This window comes from Rhinolophus hipposideros, assembly GCF_964194185.1.
Source record: "Rhinolophus hipposideros genome assembly, chromosome: 11".
In the NCBI taxonomy this organism is placed as follows: domain Eukaryota; kingdom Metazoa; phylum Chordata; class Mammalia; order Chiroptera; family Rhinolophidae; genus Rhinolophus; species Rhinolophus hipposideros.
The window spans coordinates 82,381,690-82,409,406 of NC_138057.1; the positions used below are offsets into that span (position 1 = coordinate 82,381,690).

Sequence of the window (27,717 nt, forward strand, 5' to 3'; positions counted from 1 at the left end):
TGCTCTGCACGGGGCAGGCTTGCTCACCCAGGTGAGCTCAGCCACTGACCTCCCCAAGGATCATCCCCCCCCCAGCACTAATCCCAACGCAGACAGCGTTCACTTGGCAGACTTTATTGTTTTCCAGAAAAACAAAAACAAATGTACCTTATGGGTTGGAAAGGACCCATGGACCACATGGCAAACACGTGAGAGCAATAAATACGCATGTACATTCAAGTTCTCAGGCGGCTCGAGCAGAAGCCGGTGCTCCAGCATCGACCCCACACCTGCGAACCCCAGCCTTGGGGGTCCCCCCATGCCCCTTCACAGCGGTCATCACATGGAGCCCAGCCCAGCCCTCCACCCACAGCTCCCAGGCTGTACCGTGGGGTGGCAGGGCTGTGGGGCCAGGCTCATGTACCACCGGAGAAAGAGGTGCCACCTTGTGCCCTGGGGGCCATAGGGCTAAGGCTCCAACCCAGGAGTGCTCCAGAAGGGGGCTGGTGGGGGGCCCTGCAGGTGGGCTGAGGCAGGGGTGTGGGTGAGAGCCAATGGTCTCTTGCCCAGTCCTGTGGGCCAACCCAGGTGTTCAGGGACCAGACCCCCCCACCCTCCAAGGAAGAAGGCAGTGATGTCACCTCCCCAGCTGGTGGGGGAGAGGGCTGGGAACTCACTGGGGTCCCAGGGCTCAGCTGAGCCCCTCCCAGCTTTGCTGACCCACTGCCTCCCCAGGGCCACCGGGCTGGAGCCCTCATGCCATCGCCCGTGCTGGCATGGTCAGGGTGCAGACCTGGCTGCCGGCCCGTCCCCCAGGAACAAGGCCCCATCTGTTGCTGGGCTTCAGGGCGTGGAGTTGAGGAATGTCACTGCTCATCCCCCATGCTTCCCCTTGGGGACCCTGCCGATTCAGGATGCCGTGGGGCCGGGGGCTAAAGTGCCAGGGCCTAGGGACTCTGTGGGGCATGGGAGCCTGCCTCCACTGCCTCGTCAGGTTCCAGGCTTTCTGTGATACCTTCCGGCTCCTCCTTCTCCAGCCTGGGTAGGAGGGAGGGGGACCTCCCGGGGGTGAGAGGCCGGGAGTGGGGTGAGGGTGTCTGCTGGGCCATCCTGGGACCAGCTCTTGGAGGGCAGAGACGCCCGTGTAGCTGGCAGTCCCCAAGGAAGAGACTTCAGAGAAACTTTCAGGGCGTGGGGGAGGCAGCAGGGTTTTCACATTTGGCCGGGCAGGACAGAGCGGGCAGGGGGGCAAGGAGAGGGCATGGAGGGTTTGGACAGCACCGGGGACAGGAGTTTACATGCTGCAGGCCCAGCCTGGGGCAGGGGCAGGGGTGAGGGCAAGGCCGGGCTGGGCAGGCCTGCAGGAAGCTGTGTACCATGTAGGGGCTGGCCCAGGGCAGAGTATACCCTCCCCCACACAGGCAGCCCTGGATCAAACCTGCCACCTGGGGAGGGCGACGCCGTGGGGGCAGTGTGCCCAGCGTCTGGCTCAGTGGGAAGGAGCGGGGGGGCTCAGAGGCTGCCCTCAGCCATGGCCTTGGGAGGAGTTGGCTTCTGGGGGGCCGTGGGCATCCTGCACGATTGTGAGCTGCTTCCCCCACCCCTGGGTGTCCAGAAATGGGAGTGGGGCAGGCCTGGCTGGCTGTGGGTGTGAGGCCTTAGCTGGTGCCGGGCTGGCACTGTTGCCGGGGCTCGGGTGGCCCGCCCACCTCCTGCTCCGGGCTCCCGGCGAGATCCACCCGCTGCTCGTCCATCCGCTTGGCCTGCACCCTCTGGATAAGGCTGAAGAAGTCCTCATCAGGCATAGTGGGGCCACGTGGCAGCCCGTCAGGAGGCGGGCAGCGCTGGTCATCGATCCTGCAGGACTGGGCAGACATAGACACACAGGTCGGCAGCGTCCCCTCCCAGGCCTGGGGGGGTCCGCCCTAGTGCCTGGGCCCAGTGGTCGGCAGCCCCACTGACGGCCCTGAGGCAGGGGCTGCTGTCAGCAGCTGTCCAGCTCGGGAGTGCGTGTCAGGCCGCCTTAGGTGTCCCTGGATCCCATGGAGTCAGCTCAGGGGCAGCACTGGGTGTGGGCTGCTAGGGTACCTGCTCCAAGACCACCAGGCAGTGGGTGGTCACACACCCCTGGGACAGGGTGGGGGGCTGCAGCTCCCAGAGCCTGAGATGTGGAGCCCCCCAGGGTCTCCCGTCGGGTCGGGGTGCTGAGGCTGGCAGGCTGAGGGGAACGAGGAGACGTCTGGGGTCCTCTGCAGGGTCTGGAGCAGAAGTGCTGGGAGCAAGCGCAGCTGCCGGAGTCTGCGTGCATGTGGATGGGGGGTTCGGGGGGGCCTGAGGGAGCTCGGGGGGGCCTGTTTTGAGGTTCCAGGGCTGCGCTTTCCTCTCCTCTGTGGAAACGAATGTCAGGTCTGCAGACTTTGCAGCTTCTCCTCCACTCCAGACACTTCACCGAAGCTTTCCTGACCCTGAACTATGTCTGCAGTTCTGCCCGCCGGACCCCATGTGACAGCGAAACCCCCACCCCCCGTCCCTACCCGCTCTGTGGGTGCTGCCTGGCCCTTGGTTTTCTCTGTCCAGAGGTGCAAGGCTGGAGGACCTAGTGACCCGCCAGCTCTGAACGCTTGTACTTCCTGGGAGAGTTAACCCTGAGGATATCCTCGGGTGGCCTTCTCGGGAGAGGGGGATCCTAGGAGGAAGCCCCATATCTGACCACCCCTGGAAACTTGGTGACACTGGCTGAGCCAGCCTGTCGGTCCTCTGCCCTAGAGGCATCCCCCAGACCCAGCCTGACATGGAGGGACCAGAGCTGCCCATGGGCTGCCAGAAGCCTCCACAGCAGATGGCAAAGGGGCCCTGAGCTACCGGGGGCGGGGGTGGGCCTGGGGGACGCACACCCGCCTTCCCAGCCTCAGGCCTACCTGGCACTTGATGAGCATGTTGAAGAACTCGTCGCCTGGCTCCTGGGGGTCCCCGTCACCACGCAGGTGCCCCAGGTTGTTGTGGGTGATACGCAGCCCAGGCAGGCTGCCCACACTGGCCCGCTGGTCGTCCAGCCGGCGGCTCTGGGAGCTGGCGATGAGGTCAAAGAACTCCTCGGTCTGGGGGGAGGCTGTCAGCGAGGGCTGGACTGTAGGGGGCAGGGCGTGAGCCCAGGGAGGGGTTCTGAGGGCAGGGACCCTCCGAGGGTCAGGCCTGAGCCCAGCCCAGCCCAGCCCACCAGCCCTGGGGGCACAGGGGCCCACACCCGCCTCCAGGGGGCTTCCAGGTGGTGAGGGCTGGAGAGCCTCCCCTCCCACGCTCTGCTCCGAGAAGCTGATGTGCCTGACATGTTCCAGAGGGCGGGCAGGATGATGACACGTTCCCCAGCTTTGGGCAAGGCGGGGGCGCGAGCTCATAGTGACAAGGGGCACTTTGCAGCTGGTCTGCACCGCCTCTCGGGAGCAAGGGCTCGAGGGGAACCCCAACCCCGCACCCTCAAGGCCTAGGGGAGCCCCACCAGGGTGCTCACGGATCCGCTCCTCCAGGCTGGGGGCCGCGGTGGCCTCGGCAGCGCCAGGCTGGCCGTCCTCCAGGGGACAGCGCTGGTCGTCCATGCGGCTACTCTGGAACTTGCTCAGCAGGTCAAAGAAGCACTCCTCGTCGGAAGACGGGGCCCGGGGGATGCTCTGTAGATGGGGGTCGGTCAGTGCTGGCCACAGAGGCGACCCTGCTCCGGGCGCCCGCCCCACAGACCCCTAGGCACCACAGAGGGGGCTGGCTCTGCCGGGACCAAGGTCAGGACCCTCCTCTGCCACCTGCTGGCCACCCTGCCCCAAGCCTACGCCCCCGCCTGCTCCTTCCCCTCCTCCCCCAGCAGCATCACCACCCAACCCTCAGCCATTCTCCCCTCCAGGCACGACATGCCCTTCCCCTGGGCCGCCCACACCCTGCCACTCCAACCCCACCTGCACAGTCTGAAATGCCCTTGCTGGCTATCATACACACCCACAGTGGTCTGTGCCAGGGCCCGAGGGGCCAGCAACGTCAGGTCGTATCACCAAAGGCAAGGAGCCCAACTTGGGGGAGGTGAAGGCTCCTGTGTTCCAGCCCTTGTGGGGTATGGGCAACATGTTTATAGGGTCCTTGACTAGTGGGCAGGCCCAAAGGACAGTGGATGTGTGGGGGCCAAGACCCTGAGTGTGAGGTATTCAGGCTGAAGAGAAAGTGCTAACATCCATCAGCCCCTCCCTCCGTGTGCTGGCTGAGGTCCCAGCCTGGAGGCCCAGGGTCTGCTCTGGGTGGTTGGGGTTGCAGAGCCCGTATGTTAGGCTGAGAGCAGGGGGTTTGCCCTTGGATCACAGGCACTCTGGGAGAGAGTCAATGTGCAGCCTGGGCATTGGGGAGGGCCGACCCTAGGATGACCCAGCTGGTAGGGTCAGCAGGGGAGGGTAGGGGAGCCCTTGGAAGGGCCACAGTTCTGGAGGGAGGGGAAGAGGCGGGGTGAGAAGCAAAACACCAGGTCACGGAGCCTGGCTGAGTTCCAACTGGCAGGGTGACCTTGGGCAAGCCCACCCCCGCCCTGGACCACCCACATGAGTGGCGGCTGGAAGGTAGGGTCTATCGGGGCCTCCCCAGGCCTGGTCCAGGGGCCCCTGAGGACTGACAGGTGGACGGGATGGCTTTCTGATAACACTGGCTGCAAACAGGCACCCCATTCAGCTCCTCTCGGAAACGAGGGCCCCCTACCAGGCCCCAGCCCGTCCATCTCTCAGCTGGCTGGTGGCCTCCTTGGGGCAGCTCAGAGCTGGGCTCGTAGAGGCCATAAGAGCAAAGGAGTCACCTACTGGGTGCCGGCACGGCCCAAAGGATGACTCCTGAGCTCCAGACAGCCCACCACCAGCCCGTTTCACAGGAGGAAGAGGAGGCTGAGGCCCAGAGACTGCACAGCGTCCCAAGGTCACACAGGACAGGCAGGCTGGGATCCCACGCCCAGCAGGCCCAGCCTGGGCTCCGGCTGTGGGGCTGGCAGGTGGCAGCCTGGAGGACAGAGTCCCTTCTGGAGCTCTGGGCTGAGGTCCCCCTCTCTGCCCCTCCTCCTGGGGCAGGCCCAGAGCCAAGGCTTGGGGGAGTTCAGGAAGCCCTCCTCAGGGCTCTTCTCTCCTGCAGCCCAGCCCCCCAGCCCCCACAGAGCCTGGAGGGGAGGGAAGGGACAGCTGGTGTGAGGGGCCCAAGGGCCCTGGCCGGGCCCTTACAGGCAAACCAAGGGCATGGGTGGTGCGTCTGCTGGGGATCGTGGGCTCTGTCCCCAGGCTGTTTGGGGCCGAGTAGTCGTGGGGGGCCCTGGGCTCAGCCAGAAGTGGGGTGAGCACAGCACTACCCCACTGTGGTCCAGCTGAAAGGAGCCAGGCCCCTCCTGGGACAGGTGTGACCCCACAGTCCTCCAGCCTCCCTTGGGCTGAAACTCAGGGCTCAAGGGACGCACACAAAGGAAGATGGGGCCTCAGAGCACCCTCACCACTGTGACAGGGGCTGGGCTGACAGCTTCCCCCATAGCTGCCCCGGGCTTCCCGAGGCCCCGAGGCAGAGCCCAGAGCCCTGGGCCACCTGCGAAGGTCTGACACTTTCCTCATGTGTCGCGGGGGAGGGGGCAGAGACCACAGGCACACACAGTGAGGCCCCTCACCGGACAGTTGGGTGGCCCCACACCCTCACGCAGCACATCACCCTGGGTCCTGGCAGAACACCCCCATGTTCCAGTCTCTCCTTTGCCCCAAACTCAGGCTCTGTCCATCTGGAGGTCTCAGAGCTTCTCCTCAGAGTTCACTCTGGTCCCTCAGCTAGAATGCCAGCCGTTTCTCCAGGGGAGGAAGCGGACTGCCCGTCCGCAGCTTGCTTGCACAGCTCCTCAGAGCTGCAGCTGCCATGGGCCTGGAGCTGCCCAGGACCAAGGGCAGGGGTTGCAGGCAGGTGGGCAGGCCGCTGGGGCAGCACGGAATGCTGGAACTCACACCCACGGCACGAGTCCGGGCCGACCACTCGGTCACCACCCCTGGGGTAACTGCACCCCGCCCCCCGCGGGAAGAGCTCTGCCTGGGGCCAGCTTCACCCAGGCCTGGGAGCTGCCCAAGCCTCCATCTGTGTTGGGGACCCCACACTCACTCCGATCCACACCTACGTGGAGCCCAGTCAGGACGCCAAGGCCTGTGCCAGCTTCCTGCCTGTGTGCCCAGTGCCGCCTCACTGCCCATGCTTAAATAGGACCGGAGGGAGGGCCCTCCCCATCCCGCCCACCGCGCTCTGCTCCATCACACACACACACACAGGCGCACGCTTTGTAAACACCCGGAGATGGATTTCCCTGAGCACAGCACTGAGTGCTCTGGCTCGGGGCCTGTGGCCGTCACACGAGGAGGCCAAGGGCTTGGGGAACCTCTGTTGACAGCACTTTCCCACTCTGACCAGGCTCCAAGCTGGGCCAACCCGGGAGAAGCCACATCCTTCTTCAGCCCGACTCCCGAGCTGGGGCTGCTGCAGCCCAGCGAGGAGCTGGGCGGACGGAGGCTTTCTATGCTGGGCCCCAGCCACCCTGCATAGCCGGCTCCCACACAACAGCCGCCTGGCCTTTGCCCAGGCCCAGGCCCAGGGCCCTCCCTGGCCTCACACTGCCTGCCGTGGTGTCCGTGTCCTGCTCGGGGACACCCTGGAGCCTGGGCCTCTAGCTCACTCAGGAAGAGCCCTGTCCTTGCTCACACCACGACCAGCCCTGGAAGAGGCTGTGAGCCCTGACAGGAGACATGAGGAGGTTCCTGCCCGCAGCCTGGGCCCGCAGCCTGGGCCGGCCCTCCAATGCTGCTCCCTGTGGGGGAGCTGGTGGGCGGGGCCTTGGCCCTCCACTATGGCCTCTCAGCACTCTGCCTAAGAATTTCCTCCAAAGGCACTGGCACGGCCTGAAGCCCCAGTGTTCTGCAGGGGGACCAAGCTGCAGGGGCCAGGAGCTGACCCCGGCATTGGAACCCCGGCTCCACCACTTCTGGCTGGACGCCTTGACCAGTTTCTTTGCTGCTCTATGCCTCAGTCTCCCCTCTTGGGGCTGCTGTAATTGCACCATACATGACAAGCCTGTGTTGGCTGTTGTCTCTGTTCGGAAGAAGGGGCCCCAGGACAGCAGCCATAAGGACTTGTCTTGACCCGGAATTCACATGTGGAACAGGTGAGCAGGGCTCATGGTGCTGGCCTGCCCCACGTGGGGCCTGGCTGGGGAGAGCCATGTGCCACCTTGGCCAGCCATGGCCCCACCTGCCCAGGTCCCACTTCTGGGGCCCGAGGCTCTGGGAACCCCAGGATAGGAGGTGGGGGGACACAGCTTTGCCTTTACAGGGAGACTCTAAACGGCCATCGTGTGGGGAGCCTGGTGTGGTTTTGGGGCTCAGGGAACTAGAAAGACAAGTCTCTGTTTTCCCTGCTGAAAAGGGGCCTAGGCAGCTGGGGGCACAGACTCTTCCCCCTGCCTCACTCAGCCCCCCAATTCACAGTATGAAAAAAAGTGGGTGCGGGTGGCACCGTCCCCTGCTAAGGACAGTCCCTGGGTGGAGAATCTCAGGCAGTGGGGGCCATAGCACAGCCAGGCTTCACCCATCCCTGCCCGGCCCTGGTCAGGTCCTTCCCGCTCCAGAGCCCGTTGTGGCTACCCTTGGGACTGGGGACTAAGGGTCCCAGGGCCTTGGGACTGGGGGTCATCCTCTGCCCAGGCCCTTTCTGGCTGGGCTCACTCCAAGGCCCCACGGCCCCGACCTTTGGGGTTAGGCCAGCCCTGCTCCCCATGCCCCTCAGAACCCACAACTCCCCCTCTGCTGGTTGGGAGGCCCATGCACCTGGGGCCTGACCGGTGCCCCCCCAGGGATCCCCTCAGTGCCCTCCTCCCCTCCTCATCTCACTCCATGGACACAGACCCTGACCAGCTGGGCAGTGCTGGGCTCAAATGGGATTGGCAGAAACTTCCCCGGGCTCGTGGGAAAGAGGGCAGGAAGCAGTCCTCTGGGGGGGAAATCCTGCACCCATGCTCCCCGCAGGCTGGTCAGGTACTGCCTAAGCCCTCGGAGGGAATGGTTTTTAGACATTCCGGAGGCTTGGACCAGGTGTTTTGCATGGTGGGCTCCAGGCTGACCATTGAACCCAGCCCAGGCTCCTGGGCACAGTGGGACACCTGCCAGGTAGCAAGAGGCCAGGTCCCCATCCCTCCATCCCCCATCTGTCCGTCTACCTGAGCACCGGTCCATTGGTCCCCCAGCCATCTGTCCACCCAGCCCCTAGCTGTCTGTCCACCTCCGTATGCTGACCCTGGCCAGGCCCAGGACCTGAGCTGCCCCAGCCCCAGCTGTTTGGCGAAACCTTGCTAGGCTGTTTGCTGCCCGGTCCACGAAGCCTCAGTCCAGCTGCTCGGGTGGCCTGGGCCTCACTGAGGCCAGATGCAGCTGGCAGCTAAACACTGTCCCTGCAGTGAGTGCCCTGGACTGTCAGCAGGCCCAGTGCCCATCAGGTCCCAGGGCACAGCCAGGGCCATGACCTGTGCCCCCTGGAGTGGCCTCCCGGGTCTGCTGCCCCAGTGGGGCCTCCATCAGAGCCCAAGGGGAAGTCACCTACCATGCCAGGCACCTGCACGCGCACGTCTGCACTGTCCAGTGGGGAGTGGCTGCCCTCCCGGGGCCTCCTGTCAGCAGCGTCCAGCCCTTCCTGGTATTTCCTGCTCCTCACAGGAAGGGGGAGCCGGTCTCCACAGTGATGGCTGTCTCCATTCTGCCCCTGGGGGGTGGGGTGTGGAGAGGGCGTAGGTAACTGAAGCCATACTCCCCATCCCCATCCTTAGGGAGGCAGGGCCATTTCACACACACACACACACACACACGATGGCACTGTGGCCTGAGGGAAGAGGAAGAGAGGGCCAGCAAGCCCCTGGAGGCCGGGGGAGAAGCAGCGTGGGGCACTGGAAGGGCTCGAGCTGGGTGTCTGACCCCTCAAACATCGACTTTCTCACACTAAGCAACGAGTGGCCCTGAGCCCTGTCTCCCCGCAGGCCCCCCAGGGGCATCTGCGCCTGAACCCCGTCTACACTGGAGCCAGCAGAGGCTCAGAGAGCCAGGCCCATACAGCACCCACCCCGGCAGGTACAGAGCGGACCCAGGGCCCCACGCGCCAGCCCTAAATCTGTGTGGGGTTTGCAGAGCCCTAGCAGCCCCACCAGTAACACTTTGCTTCTCCTTGGGGCAGACTCCGAGTGTGAGGGAGCAGATAGGAGCGGGCACTGCCCAGGACACTGGGGCCATGGCTGGACAGGGGCACAAGGTCTGCAGTACGGAAGGACCGTGGCTTGTCCCCAGGGGGCGTGGCTCACAGGAGAGAGGGAGCAGGCACTGGTACTACAGGGCCTTGGGGGGGCCTTTTGGGGGCCTGCTGGGGCAGATGGCCATTTGTCTCCCATGGCAGGGACAGCACGGAGACAGGAGCGGGGCAGCTCAGCAAACACTGCAGTGGCCTCATTAGCCCGCCACCCACACTCTGCTTCTAAGTGCTGGCACTGCTCCAGTGACGTCCCCTGAGGCCCCAGCCACCCACCCCGCCCTCACTCACCCGCTCCAGAGGTAGCCTCAGCAAATCCCAGGCTTCCGCGCTCAGCCTCTGTGGCCTCTTGGGCCTGGCCCCTGAAAGATAACAGCTTGGTCAGCCAGCGCTGTCCCTGGCCTCCAGGTTGGCTGGCACAGGCCGGGGCCATCTAGGGAGCAGGGATACGAAGACGAGCTCCCCTCCTCCCACCCCACATAGAGGCAAACACACCTTCCATATGGCCTCTGCCCCCTGACTGGACAGGCCATCAAGTGTCAACACGGAGTGGACTCTGCAGGGGTCTGTTGGGGTCTGGCTTTGGTGGCCCCCATAAGGTTCAGCTCCCAAGTTTGGGACCCAACTCTTCCTACCCACTCTGGTCACCCCAGTGCCATGCACGGGCTCCACTCGTGAAGCTCAGCTGCTCTGTGGACGGCATGGCAGCTGGACCCAGAGACTCCCCCTGCCATGTGGCCCAGCACACGCCACAGCTAGCAGCAGGGAGGAGCAGGCAGGGGCCTCAGCATGGCAGCCCGACACAGCCCTGCACCCACACTTACTGCCTCGGATACAGTCCCCAGAGGGGAGCCGGCTCAGGCGGCCAGTCATTCAGACCAGCCCAAACCAAATGTCCAGGGTTTCCTAAGAACCGGACAGGTGGTCTAGAGGCTGCTGGAGGGAATAGCGTGGGCAACTGTGCCCTCTCCATCCTGGCCTCCAGGTTCTGAGGAAGCCACACCCTGCCCCCTGTGCTCCAAAGGCCGAGAAATGAGACGGCCTGGGTGGGAATGCAGTGGCTCCCAGAGGAGGGTCTGTGGCTACTGTCACAGGAGCCAGGGACAGGGCCGCTGCAGTGGCCTGACCAGGAGGCAGCTGGCCAGCTCCTGGAAGCGCTTAGGGGGCGCTGCAGGTCTAGGACTTGGGGCCGTCTGCTGGCCTCCCCACCCCGGGCACAACCGCCCACAACGGGGCTCCCTGCCACTGCTGCATGGTCCTCAGTGCCGGGGCTGCCTGTGCTCAGAGCAGGGCAGCCTGACCCCGTGCTGTGAGGCTGAAGGAGATGGGGCTGAGAGTGGGACCAGGGTCCCCTGCTGCTCCCCACCCCCATTAGGAATAAATGATGGTTCATCCACAAACCGCACGGCTTGGGGACAGCACCTTCCCTCCCCCGGGTGCAGTGATGGGGAGAATAAAGGCGGGGCACCTCCACCCTGAGGCACCCCACAGGCCACGCAGCCTTTGTGCGGGGTGTCTACTCACCACCGCCAGCGGGAACCCTGCTCCATCGCCCACCAGGGCCTCTCTCTCGGCTGCCCTGACATCGTAGGGGCCCGAGCGGTTTCCCCACCTTGTATGCGGGCCCCGGCCCCACACAGCCGCTTCTGCCCCACCTGGCCCTCCACGTCCCTGACCAAGGCAAAGGCTGAAATGCCCCTCTGACACGCAGTTGTCCGGCTCTGGGGCGGATCCCCTCCTGGCCCCCGAGGGCAGCAGGCCCTCTGGGCCCAGCTGAATGCACCCTCTGTCTGCAGAGCGCTGAGGTCTTCCACACCCCTCGGCTCCAGCGGTCCACGCCCTTGGCTGAGCCGTGCTGACTGCGGGCAGTCAGGTCCTGCATGGTACCACTGGCTCGATTCCCACCTCTCCCACCCAAGAAGGTGAGGTCTGGAAACTTCCCTGAGCACTGCCCCACCCCACCCGATTCTGACCTGCACCCTTTCGTTTCTCTCCCCACCACGTGATACCCTGTCCCAACCCATGGGACCTGAGTCCCACCTCCCTCGCCTGCCTCGTAGAGCTCCTTAGGAGCTGGGCTAGCTCTTACTGCTCCTGTCCACCCTGCAGGGGCCGCACCGGCGTGGGATGGGGCTCACACAGGAGCCCACAAGGCCTTGCCGCCTTCAACCCTGTCCCCTACCCTCTCGCCTCGCTTCATCCACTCCAACACAGCTGCAGCCATGTGCTCAGTGCACGGACAGAGATGTGTCCGCATGTTCAGCTCTCATCCCTGCCAGGCGCTGTTCCCAGGGTGACCAGTGGGCCTGCTTCCCAGATGGGGACACTGAGGCACAGCTGGATCAAGTCACTTAGTCAGCTGGCCGGGACCTGGTGGAGTCAGGGCCACAGCCCATAGCCTAAGTGCTGTTTGGGTGTTACACGTACACCCCAACCCCCAGGGTGGCTGACACAGTATCCAAGGCCCCCTCTGCCCTGAGCAACCACTGAGCAGCGCAAGTGGGGAGTGGGGCAGCTTATGCCCCGTGGGGCAGAGGACAGCCGAGGCCCATCAGGGGCAGGCAGGGGGATAGCCAACAGAGAGGGCAGACGGGCAGCCTCAAAAGCTCAGGGCTAGCCGGGCCTCCAGACCGCCTCCTCTGTCCTGCCCTCCCAGGAGGATAGCTTCTTCCCAGCATCTGCTGGTGGCCCGGCGCTGGCAGCCTGGCTGGGGAGGGTCCAGGCTCCGGCAGAGCCAGTGAGGGAAGGACAGAGCTGCCTTGTTCCTGCACAGCCCGGCCGTTCGCCCACCAGGTGCCCCCCTTTCCTCAGCTCCAAGGACAAAAATGTCAGAATGCGGGGCTGGGCCACGCCTCTGTGGGAGCCTTGCCACATGCTGAGCCCAGCCCTGCCCCCACCTACTGCTGGGGTTCCCAGAGGGTGGTCCAAGGGCCAGGGGTGGCCAGGGGCTCTGGGCAGAGCTGCCTACCCCTGGAAAACCATGGCCTGAAGAGTAGATACTGACTTCCCGAGAGGCTGCACTCCATCCCACCCCCTTTGGCCACAGTGCCCCCAAAACAAGGGTGGCTGAAGGTCCTGGAAGCCTTTGCTTCCTCCCTTTCCTCCCTCCCTCCACGTCAGCTTCTGCGTGGGGGGTGATATGGATTTCTCTATCTCCCAGGAGGCCATCATCTGTAACCCCAGGGACCTACCCCCGCAGTCCACACCCACTTCCCGGGCCTGGTCCTGGGCAGGCCAGGGAGCTGTGAAGGCTGGGGCAGGGCGGGCGCCCCTAGGAACGCGGCATCAGCAGGCTGGGGCCAGACTCTTGGAAAAGTCAAGAACCGTGGGTTGGGACCGTGTGGGTGGGGAGGGAGCCACTAGCTCCCTGCCCTGAGCCTGCCCCGCATCCACCTACAGCTGTCTGGAGAAGCCAACTCAGGGTGTACCCCGTCCCCCGCCCCCCCAATTTATTAATCTATTTGCTTTGCAGAGAACATTCTGTCCTTGTGTGCACACCACTGGCCTGTACGGGATGACCAGCAGCCAGTGAGTGATGAGATCGTTACAGCCGGACCCATTAGCACCCCAGCAGGCTCCCTGGCCTCTCTGGCTGACTCAGCCCCCACTCCTCTTGGCAGCCCCCTCCCCCTCTGATCCTAAAGGGGAGCTCTCCCCTAGGCCCAGACCCAGCCTGGAAGGGGTCCTGAGCCCCAGAGGGGGCGGATCAGCAAGGAAAGGGCAGTGAGAGCCCTCTCCCCCTCTTCCTGTCCACTGTGGCACCACTAGGTGATAAACTGGGGGGGCTCAGGGTGACCACAGGCCCCAGTGCTACCCAGGCCCTTGCCTGAGTCAGCCCCCCACCCCCGCGTGGCCCTCCTGTCACACCCCTGCATCCCGGCCCAGGGCTCAGCCGCGGGGAGCAGGACTCCCCAGGCCCAGTCCAGGAACTCACCTTGGGCCTCATAGCCTGCCAGGTCTGGCTTCTCGGCAGCCGCCGGGCTGGTCAGCCGGCCCAGAGCCAGCTGCAGCTGTGCCACATTCATGCGGGCCGTGAGCTCCCCGTTTCGGTCCCCAATCTGCAGCCAAACAGGACCAGGTCAGTGGGCAGGCAGCTGGGAGGCCCCTCTGTGGGCCTCCAAGGGAACCGGGCCTCACTGTCCCCAGAGGTGTGTCTGGGGGGGTCTGTCCCTGGGTGGGGGTGGCCTCACGTACTGCACACCACCCTCCTCACACTGTAGGAAGGCTTGGGCCTTGGGAAGCCAGGCCGTGTGGGTGGGGCCCTCCTTAGGCACCCTCCTGTGGCCTGTCGGTCTGCCTGGGCTGCACCTCTCCGCCCCTGGAGCTTCCTGTCCACCCCTCCTGTGCCCGCCAGGCTCACGGCTCCTCCCTGGCTCCCAGCTCAGAGCACAGACTCACCAGGGGGACCCTCGGTGCGCTACTCAGGGACAAGCCAAAGGGCGAGTGGGCTGGGGGGCTTCCGCACAGAGCCACTGCTGCACCCCGCCGGTGCTTGAGGGACATGGGGCTGGCCCTGCTGGCAGGCCTGGTGGAGGGCTCTCCAGGCCAGGCCCTCCCAATCTGAGCTTTCCTGCTCCTCCCACCTCCACCTGGGCACCTGTAGGCTTTGCCCTCCCATGGGCATGGGGCTATGGTGGGTCCAAGTGGGCACTGGGGGTGTGCTAGAGGGATGTGATGTGGCCCTGCTCTGGGGGTTGCTTCTTGGAGACAGGGTGGGGGCCAAGGAGCAGGGTGGGGGTGAAGCAAGGTGAGGACAGGCCAGGAACTGGGGGATCAGAGTTCACCTGTGACAACCCTGTGGTTCTAAGCCATGGGCTGCCCTGACCACAACAGGAGGGTCCTGGGTGGACAGGCCCTTGGAGACCCTTCCCCAGGAAAGTGTGTGGCTTGGAGGGTCCCAGGGGGATATCCTGAGGGGTGGCCATGCCATGGTTCCCCTAGGCTGCCTCTGGGTGTTAGGCCCAGCCTGGCCAGTTCCGCTGGGGACAGAAGGACCTGGGTGTGGACCTGCCCACGGGGCACACTGACATTCTAGCGGTGGAAAACAGGTCCCCTGCGCCCCCTGCTATAACAGATAGGCAGCCAGCAGGTGTCCGAACATGGGTGGCCAGTCCCTGTGCAGCACTCAGCAACGGCCCAGAAAGGACAGGGGAACAGTCAGGAACAAACCAGGGTGCACAGAGGCACCCAGCCAGTCTGGGGAGGGCTGGGCAGCACTGGGGGCCTCCAACGTGGGCACAGCAGTAGTTGGGGTCCGAGGGGAGGGCAGGCCCGGCTCACCTCCTGGGAGATCTCCAAGTGCTTCTTGGCGAAGGTCAGGGCTTGTGCCGGGCTCCCCATGGACACGTAGGCGTTCCCCAGACTCCAGCATGCCCGGCCCTCGCCCACTCTGCCAGGTAGGGAAACCGAGTCCACGTCTGCAACCCCTAGGCCTGCCAGCCTGCCCACCAGTCCAGCCATCCCAAGCCCCCAGCCTCCAGGCGATCAGGCCCAACGTGATAAGAAGTGGAAAGGACAGAGAAGGTGGGGGTGGGCAGCTCCGTGCGGAGTGGAGTTGGGGGGCCGGGGCCTGGGGGTGCCAGCATTCCTGGCGTGGCCTCGCTCGCCCCCTAGTGGCCGGTGAGGCTCTCATTCCCATGGCTCCCTCCACCCCTGGGAGCGGTGGTGACCCCAGTCTCTCGGGCCATTCATTTTTTAACTGATGTGAAAGCTCACGTAAGCTTAAGCACTCCAAAGGGCACGATGTAGTGGACATTTACTATCTGTGACCATCGCCACCATCCAGTTCTACGCCTTCACCACCCCGAGGAGAAGGCAGGGGCCATGAGAGCCTGGCAGGGCAGCCTGTAAAAGACCCTCCTCCCCACCACCCAGGAGTGAAACTTCCCAACGAGCGTGTGTCCAGGGTCCCTGCAGGCGGCCAGCGCAGCGTCCACCCGTTCTCGCCTCCTCCCACTTAGTGGGTGGCTGAGAGCCGGGGTGGGGGCAGCCCTGCTCAGCATCCCTCTGTGGTCAGTGGGCAGTGGGCAGTGGGCAGTGGCAGAGTGGGGACTCAGACCAAGGCCTCGGCGGCTGGAACTCTGTGACTCAGTCGCAGGGACTGCTGGGAGCCCTCCGGGCTGGGCGCTGCCCCCTCCTTCCAGCTGCGCACGCACCTGTCGGCCAGCTCCTGGGCGATGAGCAGGTGGCGCAGGTGGTACTCGGCGGCTCGCTCGTAGTCCTGCAGCAGCGTGTACGTGTTGCCCAGGCTGTAGCAGGCCTGTGCCTCCACCGCCTGGTCCTTGAGCTGCCGGGACAGCTGCAGCGTCTTCCTGTGGAGAGCAGGGTCAGCCACCAGGAGCGTGGGCTCCAGCAGTCCCCTCCCCTGGGGGACAGGGCTCTGCTCATAGCCCCTCCCCTGGGGGACAGGGCTCTGCTCATAGCCCCCTCCGAAGGGTAGATGGTGGGAATGGCAATGGGGAAAGCAGGCCACCCACCCCGAGGCCTCCAGCCCCAGGATCCCACTGGGCTTTCTCAGGGGCTGGCCACGTGCCCATCCTCACATGGCCCAAGCACCCAACTGCTGGAACCAAACACATGGGGCCCCGCCAGGCTCTGCCCACACTGGCCAGTCACCTCACCATCCAGCCTCTGCCTCTCCACGGGGGGCACAGAGGCAGCAACACTTGGCTCAAGGTCCTGACATGGGGCCCAGTGCAAACAACCCGGTCTCTGGCCAGTGGCCACCTCTCTGCTACTCAGGCCAGGGGGCAGATGGACCAGAGAGCACCCTGGCACAAGTCAGGGACCACCAGGAGCCAGTGAGGTCCCTACACTCCTGAGTCTATATGGGAATGGCTAGACCTGCACCCCCGAGCTGTCACAAGGAGCAAAGACAGCTCCGGGGTTCCCCCATAACCGACACTAGGGGGCCCTGAGCCAAGGCCAGCGTGCACCTGGCACACAGTGCCCCCACCAGTGCTCACTGAGGGCAGGCACCGCAGTTATTCCCGTCCCCGGCAGCCCTGAGCTTCGCTTTTGTCAGGCTGCCCCTGGGGAGGCTGGGAGGTCAGACTCACCCCACCTTAGGGCCGTACCTCCGGGCCCACGCCCTCCTCAGGGCCCACCCTCTCCCTGGCTGGGCCCTGAGGGGTGGCCTACTTGTAGTACTCAGCAGCCACGTCAAAGCGCCCCAGGAAGATGTGGGCATTCCCCAGGTTGCTGTAAGCCCTTCGCTCGGCCGCCTTGTCTCCAAATTCCTTAGCGATGGCCAGGCGCTGAGGACACAGACCCGTGGACCGGGTGGTCACGGAGCAGCCCCGTAAACTGACAGGGACGGCAGGTGCTGCCTCCCTACCCAGGGTGGCCGCCCCGTGTCTATGTGTCTAGAGGAGCAGCCCTGGACCCCAGGCACCAAGCCCAGACAGAGCATGGGGCCGACGCTGGGGCCGTGCCTGCTGCTGCCCACCCCACCGTGCATCCACTCACCTCCTTGTGGAAGGTGACGGCCTCCACGAAGCTGCCCAGCAGGTAGTGGGTGTTGCCCAGGTTGCCGTAGGCCCTGCCCTGGGCCGCCCGGTCACCCAGCTCCTTCACCAGGGACAGGTTCCTCCTGGGGGCCGAGTCCGTCTGAGCCGTGTCCCTCCCTCCCAGTGTGAGGGAAGCAGGGCCCCAGCGACCCATCCCCCCCAGGCTAGGGGCCGCGGTGATGCTGGGCGTGGGCCCTATGCCCGGGACTGCTGCCCAGTCCCTGTGCCCGGCCGGGGCTGCTGGAAGGCGCGGACGACCCTCAGCCCACTCACTCGTAGAACTCGGAGGCCCTGCGCAGCGTCTCCCGCACGTCGGGTGGCACGTGCCCGGGGTCCTGTGCGGCGCTCCAGGACAGCTGTTTGCCCTTGGCGTGGTACACGTTCCCAATGTTGTAGAGCGCCCGGGCCTCCCCAATCTGCAGGTGACATGGAGGTTGGGGTGCTCTGCAGCCACACCCCCAAGGAGCCCGCTGGTCTCGGGCTGTTGGGAGCAGACATCTCCCCGAGGCGTGCACGCAAAGCCGGGCGCCTGCTCCTTGGCCCACCATCCAAGCTGCTTCTGGGGCCCCAAAGGCAAGGACCTGGGTGGGGCATCACTAGGCCCAGGTGCTGAGGTAGGGGTGGGACCGGCGGGGGGCGGGGGAGGGAGCCCAGCTCTGCCCCTCTTGGGCCCCTTCTCGCCTCCTCCCATTGGGGTGGCCAGGCCCCTCCTGGAAGCTGAGGGGAGGGGCTCCGGCTCAGGGCCAGACGCTGTGACTTGGGGCAAGTCCCCTCACCCCTCCCGCCTCAAGTTCCTCGTCTGTGTAGGGAGCAAGGACACTTATCCCACAGGGGACCAGGGTGGGCAGGTCACAAAGCAGGGCTGCCAGGTGTCTGGTTCAGGCCAGACCAGAGGCTGCTCTGTGCATGGCAGCTGCTGCACTGACATCCGTGGAGACAGCGACAAGGGGTTTTGGCAGATTCGGGGGGTGGGGGAGAGGGGGAACTGACACAGACCATGCGGGTTGGGGACTCCAGCTTGGGGAGCTGGGCCTCAGCCCCATGGTGTCGGCATGAGCTGGAAGTGCCCTCAGTTCTGAGGGGGCCATCATCCCATCTTCCTCCCACAGGGGGACAGCGTGGGGCCGTGAGTGGTGTGTCACAATCCCAGACCTGAACAGGGCCACCGGTCAAGGGCGATCCAGGCAGGCATCCTGGGAGCTGACGACCTACCTTGTCCCCCTGCTCCTGGGCAATGTCAAGGTGACGCTGGCAGCACACGATGGCCTCGTCGAAGCGGCCCAGGACCTTGAGTGTGTTGCCCAGGTTCCCACTGGCCTTGGCCTCCCCCATGCGGTCACCGATGGTCCTGGAGGGCAAGAAGGAGTGAGGGGCGAGGATAAATCTGCCAGGACCGAGCCCAGCAAGAGGCTCGGGCGAGGGTGGAAGGACCAGCCCGTGGGCACAGTGTGCAGCCCAGGGTCCTGCTTCTGCAGGGCCAGGTCTGGGGGAGAGCCCTGCACAGCCTGCAGCTGTTGGGGCTTGGGGAGGACCCCACATGAGGCAGGGAGAGCTGCAAGCAAGAAATAACGCTACGGTAACTCATTCAGGGAATCCTGCATTGCGACTGCCTCTCCGAGGGCAGGGACCCAGACCGTGCCCAGGGCTGACCCAGCAGTGGAGGCAGGCCCCTCGCGCCCACCCCCGAGCCGCGGCTCACCGGGCCAGCAGCAGGTCGTGCTTGTGGTACTCCAGTGCGCGGGCGTACTCCTTCAGGTAGAAGTAGGCATTGCCCAGCTGGCTGTAGATGGCGCTCAGCGTCTTTAGGTCCTCGGTGCCTACTTGCACAGCTGCCTCGAAGAAGGCCACTCCCGCCTTGAAGTCCCCAGCCTTGCAGAGACGCTCGCCCTCCAGGGCCAGCTCCAAGCACGAGGCCTCCATCCTGGGCAGAGAAGGGAGGTCAGAGCCTGGGCACCCAGGCCTCTCATGTCATCACTGTGACCACAGGGTCCCTCAGCTGGCAGTGGCGCGTGCCACACCTGTGCACACAGATGTGAATCTCTTCTTAGATAAACACCCAGAAGCACGTGCTGGGTCTGACCACATGCCATCCCCAGGTGGGCACACCCGTGTGTGGGCACACTTATGCCCAAACGTCCTCACCACCAGGGCTCAGGAGTGCCCCGGGTGAAGTCGTGTCTGCGGCTACACCAAGACCCTCAGTCTTTGGTGGCCGAGCTCTAAACACTGCCGACCCCCCAGTGCCAGCTGCCCAGGTGAGGGGCCACCAGAGGCGACACGCCATCTTCCTGAGTGGCCATGGCAGCCCGGGGCAGGCCCTCATCCCCACGGAGGATGACCAAGGCTCAGAGAAGGTCAGTGAGCCGGTCGAGGCCACACAGGCAGGGTCTGAGCCTAGCCCCTCCCCCACCCTGCATCCTGGGGGGCCCACCCTCCAAGCTCTCAGTGGGGTCTAGGGGTTCAGACATCATCTGTCTTCACCTCCCGTCCCCTGGGGGGGGCATGGCTGCATTTGATCCAAGAGTCAACCAGCCCCCAGCCCCTTCCTGCCAACCCCCCAAACTGAGAAGTGCTGCTGGCTGCTGCCAGAGCTAACCTGAGAAACAGTTGCTCCCCACAAGTGGCCCCCCAGCCTTGGGTCTGCTGTAAGCGGCACCTTGTCCCAGGATGAACCCAACCACTGGAAAGCTGCCTCTGGATCCCGCCCTGTGAATATGACCCAACCCCAAGGGCCCAGGGCCACTGACACCCTCGCTGGAGGCTGTGCTGGTCCTCATGCCCCCACCTTTGGGCAGCGGCTTCAGAGGTGGTGCCTCACCATTGGGCCCTGCAGAGCCTGAGGTGGGGCCCTGGGCCTCGGGCAAGCTGCCTTCCGGACACAGCCGGCAGGGGAGCCATGGGCACTGGGGGTCAATCTGACTGGCCCAGGCTCTGGCCCTCCTTGCTGTAGGGTCCTGGAGGACACTTTCCCCCCCTGGGGCCTCAGTCTTCTCCATCCTGCTCCAGCCGGTCATGTGGCTCCCAGGCTCAAGGCCTGACCCATCACCCTGCCCTTGGGCGGGAGGGCACTTAGCAGAGGGACACAGAGGCCATGGGGGAGGGCAGCGAAAGCAGGAGCCCCAAGCTGGAGGATACCCTCGGGCTGGGATGCGAGGGGCAAAGGGGCTACTGGGCCTCAGGGAGGGGGTGCCATGCAGGTGGGAGAAGGGGCCAGAGAGAGTGTCCTCCCACAAACGTCGGGTGGCCCCCAGCCCAGTGGCTGAACACAGAGGAGACCTGGAAAGTGGGGGACGTGCTCGGCACGGTCACAGGCCAGCCGGCCCCGATTATCCTGTCTCATTTCCATTGCTTTCTGAAGTCATCAGAGTTTGTGGAAAACCTACAGAGTAATTAAAAATGTCCATACTAAACAGCCCCATGTACCCAAGGTACTCGCCCCTTCTCTGTGTTGCTAGAATTGTGCAATGATCAGGACTTTTTGGGGGAAAGCAACATATTTCCTTAAAAAAAATGAACAAAGCTGTTTTAGGTCAGTGCTTCTCAACCATTTTAACCAAATGCCCCTGTGATACAAACCACACGCCCTTTCACTCTGTCCCCACGTTATCGAGAACCTTAAACTCCTCCAACGCTAACGCTAACGACACGGGCGAACAGGCTGGGCTGGGCCGATGATCCCTCGAGAAGCTGTGCCCAGCGCCCTGTGCCCCACAGGCTCACAGCTTTCTGCAGGGGAGCCCCCCTTCACTGGGCCCCTGGAACCCACCACCTCCCTGGTGCAGGCAGAGCCCTGTGACCTCTCAGAGAGCCAGGGGTCAGGGGCGAGGCTTTGAGACCAGGACACAGGCCAGGCCTTCCACCCACGACATGTGTCAGCAGCCACCTGGCCGAGAGCTCAGGGAAGGGCCATCGGGGCGCACGTCAGGGCAGCCCCACTCCCACTGAGGTGCCACCCACACGGCTTCTTAACCGAGGCCTGCTTGTTCCTGCCCACGTGGCAAATCGTGCGACAGGCGATGTGCCCCGGCCTCCAGGTGACTATGGAGGAGGGGACTTGGGTACCTTTGGAGAGGAACATGCCCTGCTGGCTCTGCCAGGGCTGCCCCCGCCCACTCTCGGAGCAAAGGTTCCTAGTTTGGGAAGGGCCTGGGGCCCAGAAGTCAAGGGGGCGGGCAGGGCACGCTGAGAGGGTGTCATCGCGAGCAGACTGTGGGGCGTCTAACAGGCGCTCAGCAACGTGGGGAGGTAACCTGGAGAAGTACTAGGCAGGGTGTCTGGGGCTAGAAGCCCCCACCCCCTCCACTTATCCCAGGAACCTCCAGCTACACCTGGACCTCCAAGCTGGCACCCGTGACCCCCCGCCCCCACCCAGTCACTGCCTGTCCTCCCCAGTGCCCTCCCAGGTGCCGGCCCCACCTCTTCCTCTGCAGGTTTCGCATCTTCTGCACATACAGCCACAGCTCCAGGCCCACGGGCAGTAGCAGCGGGCGGGGGCGGGGGCCTCCGTACACCACTTTGCACACGGCCTTCTCCACCAAGCTCAGGGCCACAGGCTGGCCCTCCATGACGGCAGCCGGACCTCCCTCCTGGTCACCAGCCCTCGCCCCACCTTGGCTATTGGTCCTGAGGTTGCACCGGTCTTGGGGTTCTCCTGCCTCTCCCCACCCCAGGCCCTCAGGCAGACCATTTGGGGCTCACAGCGACTAAGGTGGATCAAGGGATAAGGGCAGCTCAGAGCCTGGGATCAGTGCTGTCAGCAGGGCAGGCAGGTGAGCGGGCGGGACAGCCCAGAGGACATCCTTTCCGGGGCTGTATCCTCCCTCCCACTCACCCCGACTCCTCCTCAGCAAACTGTTACTCCACTCTGACCCCAAGGCCAGCTCTGGGCCAGAGCCCCAACTCTCAGCACGAAGGAGCCCCAGGTCATTGTGAATGAAGGAAGGAGATGGCTCACTGGGTTATGCCGGCTGCCAGCCCCAGTCCCTTCTCTCCATGGGGCAAAGCTCTCCGAGCTGGGGAAGCCCACCCTGCCTCGAGGGCCCACCTGCAGCGAAGCCGGGATTCCTTCCTGGCAGGGTCGGCACTTGGTCCAGCCCAGCCCTGCTCCTAGTCTGCTCCCTGTTCCTGCCCCCGCCAAGCCAGACTGTGTCCTCGGTGGAACCGGTACACGGCAGGGCCCACGGATACGGAGCATGGAGTCCAGGCCATGATGTTAGCACCTCCCACTCTGACCGTCTGAAGGGGGCTCCAGATCCCAGGTCTAACCCAGTGGGGGCCTGGGGAGGCTGCCAGGGCCAGTGGGGGCAGCTTCGGAGCCACGGACATCAGTCCCCCCAGCTCCTTTCCTCAAACTTCCCAGCCCCTCAGCAACCTACTCTGCCCGGCTCCCAGCTCCTCCAGCCACCCATGGCCAATGAGGAGGCCAGGCACTGTGACCTTCCCTGGGCAAAGGGAGGAGCCCCCTGGAGTAGGGGGGATCGGTGCCAACATCCAACTACAGAGAGGGGGCCACGAAGGCTCAGAGGTGGCTGGGTCCCCAGTCCAGGCCTCAGTGCAGAGTGGTGGTAGTGAGACGTCCCAGGTGTCTGTCAGGGTCCTTCCTTGCCAGCCCCTGGGACTCCATGGGCCCTCGCAGAGGCTCTCTCGGCCCTAATAGTGGGCATGGGCAGCCCCTCCTGCCAGGCTACTTGTCTTCTCAGCTGTGGGAGCTAGGGCAAGAGGGGTCCCCAAAGCTGCACAGCTAGGGGCCCCAGGATGGAAAGGAAGGTTCAGCTCCAGAGTGAGGGAACTGGAGAGCAGGATGGGCCCTACTCCGAGACCAACCACCCTGGGGTCTGAGCAAGGATGAGTGGAAGGGTGTGCAGGACGCAGGAACGAAGGCGGGCATCAGCCATGAAGTCCTGCAGGCCCTGACCATTTTGGGGGGCTTTGGGAGGGTAGAATCCTGGAAGGGGCGGGGAGGTGGCTGCAGAGATGGGAGGATCAGGTCCCCAGGGTGTCCAGGCTGAGTGTCCTCCCTGCCCTGAGGCCTCTGCCTAACGCAGCTTGTCCATCCCCCAAGACAGCTCAGTTGAGGGGGGCAGGGCAGGGCCTGGACTACCTCCTCTGTGCCTAGCTCCTGTCAACAAGCTGAACCCTGAAACTGCACCCTCATATCAACCCCAGGCCTCTCCTCAGCCTGCTGGGGCTGCACTGCAGGCCACCCTGTCTTGGTGCCTCTGTCCCCCACACCCCCTCTGCAGGCCTGTGGGGATTTGCCCCGTCACCTGGCAAGGTGCCCATGCACACTGGCAGCACTGGGGCTGCAGCTGCCCTGGACATACCACCTCCCGAGAGACCTGGCCCAGCACCTCAGGCGTTTTGGGACCAGCACGCCCGCCACAGCCAGGTCCGCATTCACTCGCTAACACCAGGCCTGCCCACGCACCTCGCCTTGCAAGGGGCTGACCAGGGCCGGCTCTCCCCGGGGCCACACTGCAATGGCCAGGAGGCAGGGTGCTGGCTGCCAAGCTCCGCCGCCCGCCTGTGGGCTCACCGGCTAATGAAGTCTTCATCGACTGCCCAGTGAGCAGCCTTCCTTCACCACGTCATGCCACACCCCTCCAGCCCGGCCCTGGCACCCGAGACAGCATCCTGGCCCCACCTGGACTACACTCTCCTGCTCTCTGCCCCCGCCCCCACCTGTCTGCCCCACCAGACTCCACGAGGTCCTCTGGTGCTGACGATGGAGACCGGCCTCCATATCTGACCACCTGCAGCTAAGCAGAGGCCGTGTCCCTTCAGCCCCATGCTCTGCTAAAGGCAATCACCACCGGCCTCCCTCTCCAGCGCTGTCACCCCCACTAGGCCTTGCTCACCCCGTGCGGGCGGCCCCAGAGTGAAGCCACACTGCATCTCCTTCAGTAGGGGGTGGAGGGGCAGCAGGGAGCAGGCAGCCGGGCTGGAGTGGCATCGCTGTGGAGGAGCTCATGAGTGTCACCCAGGGCCAGGCCAAGGAAGGGCCACCAGGCCATTATTCCCCAGAGGGCCCCTAGGGCCAGCGCCTGGGGAACCCGGGAGGGAGCCGAGTGGGGAGGGACCAGTGGCCCCCTGTCTAGATGCCTGCTGTTGGGGACACATCTCTAAGAGCCACCCCCACAGTGGGTGGGGCTGCACTGCAGGCCACTGCCACTCTCCCCTTGCCAGCCCTAGGCAGGGGCCTTTAGCGGCTGCTGGGGGAGGTCAGGAGAGGACCACCATGGCTTCCCCACTTTCCAGAGCTTCTCAGCCACCTGCTCATCCCTCCTCCCCCTGCCTGGCGGCCCCTCCCTCCCAAAACCCTGCTCCAGGCAGGAGGGGCAGCAGGGCCCAGGTGCAGGGGGTCACTTCTGCCTCCCTGACCCAGCCCCTCCCTAGGGCCTCCAGTGGGGACTTGCTGGCTCCCCGTGGGGCTCTTCCCAGCGGCTATTCTAAGCTCAGTGCCCCCAGGCCCCGTTTTAGGCTGAACTCTCTCACCAGCAAAAATGTCAGAGTGGGAAGGGAGCCCTTAGGGGTGGGCCAGGCGGAAGAGACCTGGCCCGTGCCCAGGGAGCCCCGCCCACACACAGAGGTCCCCCCAAAATAGCTATCCAGGCAGTGCCCAGACCAGTGGATCTTTCCACCAGGTGTCTGCACCCCTCAACTCCAATGCCACTGGTGGGCTTCCCCCGACGCATGTGTGGGCTTCAAGGGGGCAGACGGCCTTTTGACAGCTTCCTGGCTGCAGTGGCCTGAGGCTGCTGGAGCTGGGGATGCAGGCCCCTCCTCTTCTGCCCCACAGCCCCACCTGTCCAGGACACCCCCACCCCTTTCTGCCAGCCTCCAAAAGCCAGCTCTGACCAGGAACTGCCCTGCCCACCCTGGCCGTGGCTACCTGGTCGGTTGGGTCCAACCCCCCCACCACGCCTCCCCCCAGGCACTGCAGAAGGTTCATGCCCCAAGTCCCAAATCTGCACTAGGCTCGCCCAGTCCAGCTCAGCTCAGGTTTCAGCTTGCAATGATGCCAGGCTGGACTCGGGGCCTCTCCCAGCATCCCCTCTGAGCTTTGTCCCTGCCCAGGGACAACTCCCCCAGGCCAGGGTACTGTCTGGTGTGTCCCTGCTGGGCTTCAGCACCAGCCGACCAGCCAGGCTCCCCAGTCAAGCCTGTGGAGTGACTAGGTCAGTTGGACCCCATGCTCAGCTGTGCAGGGTCTGCCAGCTCACGCTCGCGCATTCTCTCTCTCTCTCTCTCTCTCTCTCTCTCTCTCTCTCTCTCTCTCTCACACACACACACACACACTCACACTCACACAGCCAGTTGCCACCAGACCAACTCCTGTCATTCTTTAGGACAAAGCACCCCCTCTCCATCGAACAGATGACCCTGGGGCAAATGCTGCCTGCACAGCTCTCCATCCAGGGGGAGCGGTGGAGGGGACTGTTTAGGGCAGGCCTCCAGCGTCAGCTGCCAGCAGCGCCCCCCCACGGGCCCCTCCCCCCATGGGGCCCAGGAGCCAGGCCAGGGGCTCAGTCTCCATCCTGAGACCACACAATGGGGGCTGTGTGTCTGGCCAACAGCACAGCCCAGACCAAGGTGGGAGGGGCAGCAAGGCCTCGCTGCACCCGTCCACCCTCATTCTGGAAGTCGGGGTGCAGGCAGAGGTTTGCTACTGACAGACTCCCAGCTCGGCCCCCTGAAGGTTCAGCATCCAGGAGGCCACAGGGTCTTATGGAGGGCTGGGAGTGCTGGGATGATTTCATCCCTCCAAGTCAGGGGGTGGGGGCATCGGGCCCATTGCAAGGAGCCAGGCCTGCCTCTGGGAGCTGCGGCCATAACTGGCCCTGCTCAGCACTGACACCTGCACAGGTTGGCAGAGTCCAGCACCCCTCAGAGGTCTTGTGCCCGCCTGAGCAGGGCCCAGGGCATCACCCTGTGGAACATTCTAACTGGGCCTAGAGTGACCAAGCAGGCATACAGCCATGGGCAGGGCACCCCATCATCCCTGATGAGTGTGGGGTGCAGAGCCCAGACTGCTGCCATCACCCATGAATCTGCCTGGAGGCAGGTGTCTTTTTAGGCAGGCACACGCCCACCTGGCTGGCTGGCTCTGCAGCCCCAACCCCAATGTAACCCACTGGACCCAATGCATGGGGTGGACCGGTGGGGGGCAGAGTCCCACCCATGACACAGCCTGGTCTCCAGCCATGCTGCTCCCTGAGTACCCAGGCCATGGCAATGGGGAGGTGATGCCAGCATTGGGAGGGAAGCTCCTGGCAGCCCCCTCCACACACCTGCTGTGCCAGGAGGCCCAACTGCCAGGAGAGCGCAGCTGGAGAAGCTGCTAGTCTCTCATACCCTGTGGGGGTACTGGGGTTGGGGGCGTCCGGCAGGTCGCTGCCCATCCCAGGCACCCGACCCGCACACTCACTGGTCTCCACACTTTTGCTACTCCCGGGCTCTCATGGGCATGCTGGCAGGGGGAGGCCCAAGGGGTCCCCTGGGCCCTTTATCCTCCCGCCCCCACTCCCAAGCTCCTACCCCCTACATCCCCCCGTATTTCCAACAGATATCCCTGGAACTCCCACCCTTGCACCCACACCCCCCAGAACCCCCACTCCCAGCCCCCCACTCTCACTCCCACCCCCGCCGCCTCGCAAAGAGGGCGCGTCCCCGCCACGTTGCGCGCCTGCAGCCGCCTTTGTTCCAGGCCGCCCGCCGCCTGCTGCCCGGCCGCCCACCGGGTCCCCGCTGCCCGCTGCCCCACGGTCCGCCCAGCCCACCTGGAGTAGAGGCGCCGGGCCGGGCCGGGCAGCTCGTCAGCGGCGGGCGGGGCTGGACCGGCCATGGGCCGGGGTCACCTAGGGCCGAGGCTGCGCACCCCTCGCTCGCGCCGCCCAGCGACTGTCTCCCGTCCGCTGTCCTCTGTCCACTGTCCACTGTCCGTCCGCCTGTCCCCGCCAGCGGGAGGCGCCGAGGAAGTGATGTGCTTGGGGCGCCGCCCCTCCCGCCATGGCCGTGATGTCACCAGTCCCTCCTCCCTCCGCGCGGTGGGGGAGGGGAGGGGAGAGGGAGGAGAGGAAGCTCGTGGGGGGCGGGTCGCGGCGGGGGGGAGGGGCGGGAGCCCGTGCGGCTGGTTGAGGGGCTGGCAGTGGTGCGGACTCCCGGGTTCGAGGGCAGGGACCTGGAGTTGGCATTGCTTCTGGGTCCTGGGTGGCAGTGCATCCCTGCTGGCCTCCCCACCCCCTTTTTTCCACCCCCCCACGTGGTGTGGTTTGAGGGCCCAGTGCCTTTGTTTGGCGGGCACCCCTCTTGGTGGTCCTAGGACCTTCTCCTCCAGTCCAACCCTTACTGGGTCACCCCCTCTCCAGACTGGTATTGGGGTATGGACATTGGGGAGCTCCTCCGTCTAGTTTTGGGGGGCTGATCACAAACACGGTTCTGTCCCCCATGTGAATGTACAGGTCTGAGGAGAGAACGGCCCTGGAGGCTGTCCACGGTGACGAGCCTCCTGGCTGCTGCTCCTCACCACAGAGACCTTGAGTTGCCACGTCGCCCTCCCAACCTTGGTTTTATCTGTGAAGTGTGGGTGACAGGGAAAAGGAAGAATGCAGGCAGAGTTGTTGGGCTGAGCCCACCCCAGGGGTGTCCCAGCGCCGGCCACTGGCCACCTCCTCCTCTGAATTCCTAGCGCTGATGGCCAGAGCTCCACCGCCCAATCTATGCACTGCCCCAGGGCCACCTCCTGGCACAGGGGCCTCGCAGCAGGCCCATTCGGGTCTCACCTGGTTCTGTCCTGCTCCCCTTCTCAACCCCGACCTTCCGGTGCAGCCAGGAGACTCCAAACCATGGAAAGTCGCTGTGACCTAGCCGACGAGACAAGTCCAGGAGCCAGCCAGAGAGGGGCTACTCTCCTCCGCAG

At 64.8% G+C, this 27,717-nt stretch overlaps 1 protein-coding gene across 4 annotated transcripts; it reads right to left on the reverse strand.

The window, feature by feature from the left end:
• Window positions 1–98: 98 nt before the first annotated feature.
• Window positions 99–27,717, reverse strand: GPSM1 (G protein signaling modulator 1). Of its 4 annotated transcripts, none has more exons than XM_081065275.1 (14): window positions 26,579–26,791; window positions 18,499–18,720; window positions 18,012–18,147; window positions 17,073–17,215; window positions 16,759–16,882; window positions 16,432–16,547; window positions 15,447–15,602; window positions 14,572–14,680; window positions 13,226–13,349; window positions 9,583–9,653; window positions 8,599–8,757; window positions 3,488–3,644; window positions 2,898–3,106; window positions 99–1,844 (listed from the first exon to the last, which is right to left on the reverse strand). In XM_081065275.1, the coding sequence occupies exons 1-14, from the start codon at window positions 26,641–26,643 to the stop codon at window positions 1,638–1,640; spliced, it is 1,998 nt and encodes a 665-aa protein (XP_080921401.1). In that variant the 5' UTR covers window positions 26,644–26,791; the 3' UTR covers window positions 99–1,637. The 4 variants fall into 4 exon arrangements, with proteins under 4 accessions (XP_080921401.1, XP_080921400.1, XP_080921399.1 ...); XM_081065274.1 differs by having other exon boundaries at window positions 3,476–3,644; window positions 26,579–26,789; XM_081065273.1 differs by lacking the exon at window positions 26,579–26,791 and adding an exon at window positions 27,581–27,717 and having other exon boundaries at window positions 2,898–3,644.

Bases quoted from the DNA above. Each gene is read 5' to 3' on its own strand.
- GPSM1 (XM_081065272.1), bottom strand. From the start codon at position 26,643: ATGGCCGGTCCAGCCCCGCCCGCCGCTGACGAGCTGCCCGGCCCGGCC. The intron at 15,603-16,431 runs GTAGGCCACCCC...TGCTCTCCACAG, and splicing joins GTGGCTGCTGAGTACTACAA to GAAGACGCTGCAGCTGTCCC. The intron at 14,681-15,446 runs GTGCGTGCGCAG...CCTACCTGGCAG, and splicing joins GCCCAGGAGCTGGCCGACAG to AGTGGGCGAGGGCCGGGCAT.